Source organism: Podarcis gaigeae, assembly GCF_964106915.1.
Source record: "Podarcis gaigeae genome assembly, chromosome: 6".
NCBI classification, from domain to species: Eukaryota; Metazoa; Chordata; class Lepidosauria; order Squamata; family Lacertidae; genus Podarcis; species Podarcis gaigeae.
The window spans coordinates 93,589,214-93,598,985 of record NC_139682.1 but is presented as its reverse complement, the minus strand read 5'-3'; the positions used below and the strand labels follow the sequence as shown (position 1 = coordinate 93,598,985).

The 9,772-nt window shown below is 47.7% G+C and overlaps 2 protein-coding genes across 12 annotated transcripts in view; one reads left to right on the top strand and one right to left on the bottom strand.

Annotated features, from left to right (window-relative positions):
* LOC310846793 (sterol O-acyltransferase 1-like) overlaps positions 1–223 on the bottom strand; it is a 161,066-nt gene extending 160,843 nt beyond the window's left edge. The window contains exon 1 of the mRNA XM_083743897.1: positions 115–223. The gene's annotated coding sequence lies outside the window, so the exon portion shown is untranslated. The remainder of the gene's footprint in view (positions 1–114) is intronic.
* A 1,326-nt stretch (positions 224–1,549) lies between these two features.
* Positions 1,550–9,772, top strand: part of TDRD5 (tudor domain containing 5) — a 32,856-nt gene continuing 24,633 nt past the window's right edge. For 5 of the 11 annotated variants that reach the window (XM_083743794.1, XM_083743793.1, XM_083743801.1 and 2 more), the window contains exons 1-3: positions 1,878–2,067; positions 6,269–6,507; positions 7,452–7,874. In XM_083743794.1, the coding sequence (XP_083599920.1) occupies positions 6,276–6,507; positions 7,452–7,874 (655 nt within the window). In that variant the 5' untranslated portion in view covers positions 1,878–2,067; positions 6,269–6,275. Of the gene's footprint in view, positions 1,852–1,877; positions 2,094–6,131; positions 6,508–7,451; positions 7,875–9,772 lie in introns of those variants that run through there. The other 6 variants (XM_083743796.1, XM_083743799.1, XM_083743798.1 and 3 more) reach the window with 6 other exon arrangements.

Sequence of the window (9,772 nt, the reverse complement as noted above, 5' to 3'; positions counted from 1 at the left end):
ACACCATCAGAGCACTCCTGACATATGGTTGTCAAGCCTGTGCTTAAAGACCTCCAAAGAAGGAGACTCCACCACACTCCTTGGCAGCAAATTCCACTGTCAAACAGCTCTTACTGTCAGGAAGTTCTTCCTAATGTTTAGGTGGAATCTTCTTTCTTGTAGTTTGGATCCATTGCTCCGTGTCCGCTTCTCTGGAGCAGCAGAAAACAACCTTTCTCCCTCCTCTATGTGACATCCTTTTATATATTTGAACATGGCTATCATGTCACCCCTTAACCTCCTCTTCTCCAGGCTAAACATGCCCAGCTCCCTTAGCCGTTCCTCATAAGGCATCGTTTCCAGGCCTTTGACCATTTTGGTTGCCCTCCTCTGGACACGTTCCAGTTTGTCAGTGTCCTTCTTGAACTGTGGTGCCCAGAACTGGACACAGTACTCCAGGTGAGGTCTGACCAGAGCAGAATACAGTGGCACTATTACTTCCCTTGATCTAGATGCTATACTCCTATTGATGCAGCCCAGAATTGCATTGGCTTTTTTAGCTGCCGCGTCACACTGTTGGCTCACACCTCACAGAGTTACAATTCCCAGCAACCCTTCACAAACTACATTGTCCAGAATTATCTGAGGGAAAGAATGCTTCACAGTGCGATGGAATACTGTGATAGGAATTTTATGGTCTTAGATATATGGCAGTGTTCATAACCGCACATACATAGATCAACACAGGAAGGCCAACCTGGAACCATTTTGATTCCTAAACTGATCAAATGTTTTCTTTGCAAGGTCCAACTGGAAAAGTCTCCCCATTGTCTCTTTCCTCACAAATCCTGTCTTCAGGACACATTTAAGATATGAATAAGGTGTGAGCCTGTGACCTGGCCCAGGAAATAAGTATTTTACCACTACAAAAGAATGGCCAGGCTCCCCAGCCAATCCAATCAAGTAACCTGCCAGACAGGAGATAAACTGTGACAGGTGAAAAACAACATTTAAATTTCTGTGATATAGGTGGGATGTATCTGAGGGGTGGTCTTAGGTTACACCCCTTCTGTGATGTATGCATAATGTTTCTGGGGGTGGTCTTGATCTACAGGATGGGAATTTCAAGTCTTTATAAGCCCTTGCACAGCAATTTTGGGGGTTCCTCCTCCATTCCTGCGTGAGAGGGGAGCACCCTGTTGCAACAGATCAATAAATATCAGGCTTACTAGCTGCCTTGCTTCTCAATATGGTTGGCTTCTGTTATTTTCTCCTACCAATAGGGAACCTATGTTAGGACTCTATATGGGCTCTTGGATACCCCATAAGGGAAAAGGGCATATTTTTTATTTACAACAATACTGAGAACTCGTTTACTTTCGCAGTTCTCATGTTGTCAAAAGTTACTGTGCTTCACCTGCTTCAAACTTTCCATTATTATTATTATTATTATTATTATTATTATTATTATTATTTCATGCCCCTCACTCAAGACCCCAGCCCAGTTGTTCACAAACACACTGACCGGTATCCCCCCCCCCCCTCCCAGGCCAGTCTTTCTCCTCAGGCCGGCCTGGGCGTCGTGTGGAACGGCCGCCCGTGAGGCGATTCCCGCTCCGAGCCCGCCACCGAGGGGTGGGAGCGGCCCTCCTTTCCCGCCCTCCTCTCTCGTGTTTGGTGTCGGTGGTTTGTTAAGGGGTGGGCTGTGCTGGTTTGCTCGTTTTATTTCAATTATTATTTGAAAAAGGCGCGAGGAGACGTTGGAAAGAGGGAGGGAAGAAGAAGAGGCCGCCGCCGCCTTGAGGTCTGGCTCCTTGAGAAGCCTTTCAAAAGAGCGGCGCCTGCGAGAGGGCGTGTTTTGCGCGTGTGGAGGTACAAACACGGCCCGTATATAAATTCGGGTGGCCGTTAAGAGGGAGGGGATTCAAAAGGAGAGAGGGCCGGAGGGCGGCGGAGCGGTTTGGCTTCGGGCGCGGCGGTCGGCGGGGCGCGTGCGTCTGAACGCGCCCAGTCTCGTGTCAGTCGGTCGAGGGCGCGACCCCGCTGTCCGGGCGAGGGGCTTCCTCCTCCTACACGTGAAGGGAAGTGGTGAGGAGGGGGTCGCAGGCGTGCAGGTCCAAAGAGGGCCAGCCCAGGGGGGAGGGAGGGAGGGTCGTGATTTGGCTATTGATTGTTTCTGACTTGTTTTAGCCCTTGGGAAAGGGCGGGATGGGAGCTTGGTTGGGCGGCCTAGATTTCTTACACGAATATCCCTCCCTCAAATAACGTGGGAAGGTACAGGGTTGCATGGATAGCATAGAATAATGCAGGTTTTTTTTATGGTGTGTTGTCCTTGGTGTCTAGAGTCGTTGCATTAGGAGTGCTTTTGTGGAAAGGATTTTTCTGGTTTGATTTTAAGATGGCGTATTCGTACCTGCTTATTAATTCCTTCCCACCTTTTAATAAATAAATAAATAAAATTAAACAGCTTACAAGAATCATGTACAGTATGTCTAGGTTGAGGTGACAGGCTTGTTAGAGGGCAGGTATGGCTTGTGGGAGCAGTGGCACCGACTTTGGGGCTGGACTCTTTGTGTATGGCTCAACCCCTTCCTGTAAAAAAAAGGGGGAAAGGGTTTATTGGGCTTATGAAAGTTAACAGAAGATAACTTTCCAGGTTTATATTCCATCGTCGTTTCCCTCTGCTCCCAAACTCCCCCATGGGATAGTGAAAACTTAAAATTGCACCAAGCCAAGGCTGATCCAGGATGTTTTGCTAGGGCCAGATGGCAACCGCTAGAATCATAGAAGAGTTGGAAGAGACCACAAGGGCCATCGAGTCCAACCCCCTGCCAAGCAGGAAACACCATCAGAGCACTCCTGACATACGGTTGTCAAGCCTCTGCTTAAAGACCTCCAAAGAAGGAGACTCCACCACACTCCTTGGCAGCAAATTCCACTGTTGAACAGCTCTTACTGTCAGGAAGTTCTTCCTAATGTTTAGGTGGAATCTTCTTTCTTGTAGTTTGGAACCATCGCTCCGTGTCCGCTTCTCTGGAGCAGCAGAAAACAACCTTTCTCCCTCCTCTATGTGCCTCATTCTATCTACAGAAACTAAATGGGTGGCACTTGACTTCAACACTGGCAGCAGGATAGCATCCTCCACTGCACCAAAGGCAACATAATAGTTGAGGGTAGCTAGAACAGGTGGTGTAGTTGCACAGCTCTGTCCTCCCACAAAGGGAAATGGCCAAGAGACATAAGAGGAGTAGCCAGGAGGCTGCTGCCTTAGGCGGTCGACTTTGCCTAGTGGTAGGGCTGGTCCTTTTTATAGTCCCTAAATCTTGATGCCACTAGATCAGAACCTTCAAAGTTGTTATATCCATTTATGGGTGCAGTCTAGCAGAATCTCAGCACTTACTAAATTCAGCAGGTTTTAGTGGGGATCACCGTACATTTATCAGTTGTACATGACGGAGCTCTAAAGTGTTTATGACTGACTGAATTGCGCTCTTGATGCTTGCAAGTATTGCTTTTGGGGGAGCTTGGATGATGGGGTTTATCAGTGCTGTTAAAGAGAGATGAGATGAAAGATAAACCTTGTACCCAGTTTGCTCAGACTTTAACTGTAAGGGTTTGTTATAGTTGTGTGCTTCAGATGCACATGAGGCTCTGTGGTGGGGTACTAATCTCAACACTGTCATTAAAAAAAGAACTGATCAGGATATGCCCCACTCCCTCCTAAAAACCATGCAAAGGTTACCGTTGTAAAAACAAAGCAGCAGCTCTTTCTGAGCACCTGTTTTTTCAGATCCCTCTGGGTTTCCAAGGAAAGCAGTATCTCTTTTTCCTTGTTTTTTTAAATGATATTTATTAAAGTTTTACAGTAATTACAGCATAAAAAAAGAAAAGGTAAAAATAAAAAAGGTACAAAAATACGAAGGGAAAATACAAAATACATGTAAAATAATAAAAAATGTAAAAAAACAAATCAATCTTTTCATGTCTTATACAGTGGTGCCTCGCAAGACGAAATTAATTCGTTCCGCAAGTCTTTTCGTCTTGCGAGTTTTTCGTCTTGCGAAGCACGGTTTCCCATAGGAATGCATTGAAAATCAATCAATGCGTTCCTATGGAAACCGCCTTCAGACCAGGTTTGGGGACAGTCTGTCCCCCGACCTCTTCTGAAGGCCGACGGGGGGGGGCGAAAGTCTTTGCTCCCCCCCCCTTCCCGGGACAGCGGAGACTTCTCCGCTGTCCTGGGGCGATTTTAAAATGCTGGCGGGCGGCAGCGAAGCCTTCGCTGCCGCCCGCCAGCATTTTAAAAACCCCGGGACAGCGGAGGACTTCTCCGCTGTCCGGGGCGATCTTAAAATGCTGGTGGGCGGCAGCGCTGCCGCCCGCCAGCATTTTAAAATCCCCCGGGAAGGCAGGCAGGGGGGACAAAGACTTTTGCCCCCCACCCGCCTTCAGAAGAGGTCCAGAGGGCTCTCCAAGCTGCGGATAGCAGCCTGCTGCCCCGCGCGAGGGGCAGACATTCGCAGCTTGGGGAGCCCTGCAGGACTTCCCCGCAGGGCTCTCCAAGCTGCGGATAGCAGCCTGCTGCCCCGCGCGAGGGGCGCTCTTAAGCAGAGCGCCCCTCGCGCGGCGCAGACATTCGCAGCTTGGGGAACCCTGCGGGACTTCCCCGCAGGGCTCTCCAAGCGGCGAATGTCGGCCCCGCGCGAGGGGCGCTCTGCTTAAGAGCGCCCCTCGCGCGGGGCAGCAGGCTGCGCACCTTCCCCTCTGTTCCCGGACCTGTCCTGAAGGCTTGCGGTGGGAGGAGGGCTTTCCTCCCCACCGCCAACATTCAGAATGCTGTTCTGAATGTTGGCGGTGGGGAGGAAAAACCCTCCTCCCACCGCAAGCCCCGGGAACAGAGGAGAAGCGCTGTGCACCTTCCCCTCTGTTCCCGGACCTGTCCTGAAGGCTTGCGGTGGGAGGAGGGATTTCCTCCCCACCGCCAACATTCAGAATGCTGTTCTGAATGTTGGCGGTGGGGAGGAAAAACCCTCCTCCCACCGCAAGCCCCGGGAACAGAGGAGAAGCGCTGCGCACCTTCCCCTCTGTTCCCGGACCTGTCCTGAAGGCTTGCGGTGGGAGGAGGGCTTTCCTCCCCACCGCCAACATTCAGAATGCTGTTCTGAATGTTGGCGGTGGGGAGGAAAAACCCTCCTCCCACCGCAAGCCCCGGGAACAGAGGAGAAGCCCTTCGCGCCTTCCCCTCTGTTCCCGGACCTCCCACCGCAAGCCTTAGGACAGGTCCGGGAACAGAGGAGAAGGCGCGCTGCGCTTCCCCACTGTCCCCGGAGATTTCCCTATGGGCTTTCGTCTTGCGAAGCAAGCCCATAGGGAAATTCGTCTTGCGAAGCCGCTAAAAAATCGGAAAACCCTTTCGTCTTGCGGGTTTTTCGTTTAGCGAGGCATTCGTCTTGCGGGGCACCACTGTATTTTGTTTACTTGTTTCCTGATCTCCTCACACCTCCCTTCTTTGTATTCCAGTTCACATGGTTGATTCAGCAAATCCTTTCCCACTTTGTTTTTATCTTAATTCTATATCTTAACATATTATAACTTCGTATTTTCATCTGGTTATCAATCCATTTTTACATATTCTTTTTAACCTTGTTGCTAAAGCCGTTTCATTTCAATCCATCATCATTTTAACATTCATTAATTTTACAATGTTTCTGCAAATAGTCTTTAAATTTCTTCCAATCTTCTTCCACCAACTCTTCTCCCTGGTCTCGGATTCTGCCAGTCATTTCCGCCAGTTCCATATAGTCTATCACTTTCATCTGCCATTCTTCCACGGTGGGTAGATCTTGTGTCTTCCAATACTTTGTGATGAGTATTCTTGCTGCTGTTTTAGCGTACATAAAGAAAGTTCTATCCTTCTTTAACACCAATTGGCCGACCATGCCCAGGAGAAAGGCCTCTGGTTTCTTCAAGAAGGTATATTTAAATACCTTTTTCATTTCATTATAGATCATCTCCCAGAAAGCCTTAATCCTTGGGCACGTCCACCAAAGGTGAAAGAATGTACCTTCATTTTCTTTACATTTCCAACACTTGTTATCGGGCAAATGATATATTTTTGCAAGCTTGACTGGTGTCACGTACCACCTCAGTATCTCTTTTTCAGTTTGTGTACCTGTACTGTGTTCTCCCTTGTCCATCTCACAGTAACGTTATCTGGTGATTATTAAGCCGGTTATCGCCAAGAGCAGTATTTCTTTGTCCTTTAACACTTCCTTCTCACCTCCCCCAGTGTCAACATGTCCGATCAAGAACGCCTGATGAACTCGATGAAGAAAGTAGTGAGGTCCCTGCTGACACCAGTCAAGGAAGGCCTCACCCCTATGGAGTTAAACAAAGAATACAAGTCTATGATAGGAGAACCGCTTCCGTTTCGTGCCCTGGGTTACCGTTCTGTCATGGAGCTGGTGATGGATATGCCAGATGTTGTTAGCATCTGCCCTAGTGGAAATGGCGATACTGTCCTCAGAGGTGGGTTTTGGGTTAGTCGGCAAGAGCAGGGAATGCCAATAAATGGGGAATAATGTTTGGCAGGCATACAGGGAGTTTAGGCTGGGTGGTTCAAGAAAGAATGGAACTTGGCCAAAGAGCTGCCTATTGTAAATATGTCCTGTAGTTTGATTTTGAGGTCCCTCCGAACATAAAGCAGTCAAGGGCATTACCTTGCATTTCCCCGCAAAGTGCGGTTTGTTTTACAATAATGGCAATTCTTCTGCAGTATTGTGCCATGGTGACACATTCCCCAAACATGGTTTAAATATGAACCAGTTTTTAAACCTAAGAAGATGAAATCTGCATGTAAGAGTATTTTTTTTAATGTGTTTATGTTGCAGGGTATAATGCACTCACAGGGTTAACAGAATTAAGCTATTCCCACAACAAATAGAAGGTACAGATTTGGACATAACGTAGCCCAAGACATCCAAAGTACTTTCAATTCTATGTATATAGCATATTTTTTTGGTCATGTTTGATGTGTAATGTCTACCTAACAAGAGCCCGGACTCCAGGAGAGAGAGCACACCATGCGACACCTTCAACAGATTTCATGGTTGTGGGTGTTTCCCTTCACATACATGAATCACAAATACTATAGGCTGGGGTGGGTGGTTGGGTTGCCTTAATGGTGGTAAGCAGAAAACTAAGTATAGAAATGGAGGGTTGTACATGAGATTAAATAGAGAGGTATGGGAGCTCTAATAACTTAGGGAAAGAAGGATCTTCTGGTCTGAACAGCTGGGAAAATACCTATGCTTGCAAATCTACAAATATTGTGTATTATGATAACTAGCTGTATTTCTTTGGCAGTACGATTTTGTTGTAAGAGGATGGCAAGAAGAAAGGGGAGGGGGGAGGAGAGGAGACATTTTCTGTGTCAACATGCAACTTTAACCATATGGGCTTCTGTCTTTTAGCTATTCCAGATGAGTCCACTGAGTTGATTGCAAGCTTGGTTGCCAGACAGAAAAGCAAACCGAAGCCATATTTTTCCAGGGGAAAGCCAAATTTCTCTTTTAATGCCAGATCTTGCTCTGGCCTGCCTCAGCCCCCCCGAATTTCTCTGCCCCGGCGGGGTCGGGTTTCTCCTACTCTGCCAGCTGTGGTAAAAAGTGAACTGAAGGAACTGCTGAGATCTTCACCTGTCCTGCTTTCAGATTTTGACAAAGCCTTTAGTCGGCACTTTGGACGGAAGTTTGAATTTATGCGTTTTGGGTTCTTCTCTATGTTAGAAGTGCTGAATGCAGCTTCAGATATCATCACGGTTGTGCAGACAAGGGCAGGCTCCTTGTTGACTCTAAAGCCCTCCATTAAGAAAAATCCAGAAAAGCTGCCAGAGTGTAAGTTTATGTTTGCTTAAATTCAGCTCTAGGGGAAAATGGCTCTTATTTGGCACCTTCATTTAGTTGAGATTCCTGCATTGCAAGGGGTTGAACTAGCTGACCCTAGATGACTCTACAAGTGTTTGCTTTACCCAATACTACCTTGCAGTCTTATGGTTTCTCTCCACATTAAACATACAAACTCCTTCTGCCCCAGCGTGTAGATAAGTGCCCCTCTCGAGTGGTATGGCTGGAAGAGGTGGGATCACAAATATAGGAACTTTGAGAAACCTATCTGTTACTGTTACTGGGTAGAGTTAATTCCCTTTTGAGAACATGTGCTCTGTCTTGCTCTTTCTCAGACAGCAGCCAAGCATGAGAGTGGGAGTAGTGGGGTGAAGCAAAGACGTTGGTGCACTTCAATTAAAATAAATAATCTTAGTGTGTACTATTCATGTAGAATTTTGCACCCAACTGCAGATTGCACACAGTTGTGGACAAGAATCTACAAATAAATTATGTGCTCACTTCTATAGGTAGACAATTGATTTGTTTTTGTCACAGGTGCCAGTAAATAGAGTAAACTTGGGGAAAGGTTGTGGTCTGAGGTTCAGAGAGTTTGGCTTTGTTAATGCAAAATTATGACCAAATTGCCAATTATTTTTTAGTAGCATTTGAAACTGAAAACCATAGTGAAATACCATCATGGGGGCGGGGAGTACACCCTCTTTGAATTCCATGGTTTTACATATAAGGACATAGTAACAATCATCTGTTCCTTAGCAGGTCTTAAAATTAGGTAAATACAACCTCAGATGAACAACAACACATGACATATCACAACGTGTCATGATTTATTTAATAGAAATGAATCCAAAATGGAGAAGCCTTATGATTCAGTAGCTTGTAGAACAACCTTTAGCAGCAATAACTTGAAGTACCGTATTTTTCGTCCCATAGGACGCACCTAGTTTTTTGGGGGGGAATAAAGGAAATTTGTTTTCCTTTATTTCCCCCCCAAAAGCAGGTCGGGGAAACCGAACCAGGTCGAGGAAGAGCGAGATGGTGGCGCTGCGCCTCCCTGCTGTCCCCTGAGCTTGTGGGGCTGGCTGATGTCTGCCCGGCGTGAGGGGCGCTCTGCTTCAGGGCGCCTCGCCCGCCGGGCGGCAGGCTGCTATCCGCAGCGTGGGGAGCCCTGCGGGGAAGTCCCACGGGGCTGCCTAGGCTGCGGAGGTGTTCCCGAAGCGCCAGGCGCTCTGCTTTCAGGGCGCCTGACGCTCCGGGAAGCAGGCTGCTATCCGCAGCCTAGACATCGCTGCGGGACCTCCCGCAGGGCTGCCTAGGTTGCGGATGTGTTTCCAAAGCGCCGGGCGCTCTGCTTTCAGGGTGCCCGACGCTCCGGGAAGTAGGCTGCGGATGTCTTCCTGAAGCCTGGAGAGCGAGAGGGGTCGGTGCTCTCCAAGCTTCAGCGAAAGCCTGCATTCGCCCCATAGGACGTACTCAGATTTCCCCTTCATTTTTGGAGGGGAAAAAGTGCGTCCTATAGGGCGAAAAATATGGTAATCGTTTTCTGTATGACTTTATCAGTTTCCCACATCATTGTGGAGTAATTTTGACCCACTCTTCTTTACAACATTGCTTCAGTTCATTAAGGTTTGCTGGCATCTCTTTATGGACAGCTTACTAAAGGTATTGCCCTAGCATTTCAATTGGGTTGAGGTCTGGACTTTGACTAGGCCATTGCAACACCTTGATTCTTTTTCAGCCATTCTGTTGTAGATTTGCTGGTGTGCTTGGCATCCTTGTCCTGTTTCATGACCCAGTTTCAGCCAAGCTTCAGCTGTTGGGCAGATGGACTCACATTTGACTCTAGAATACTTTGGTATACAGAGAAGTTCATGGTGACCCAATGATTG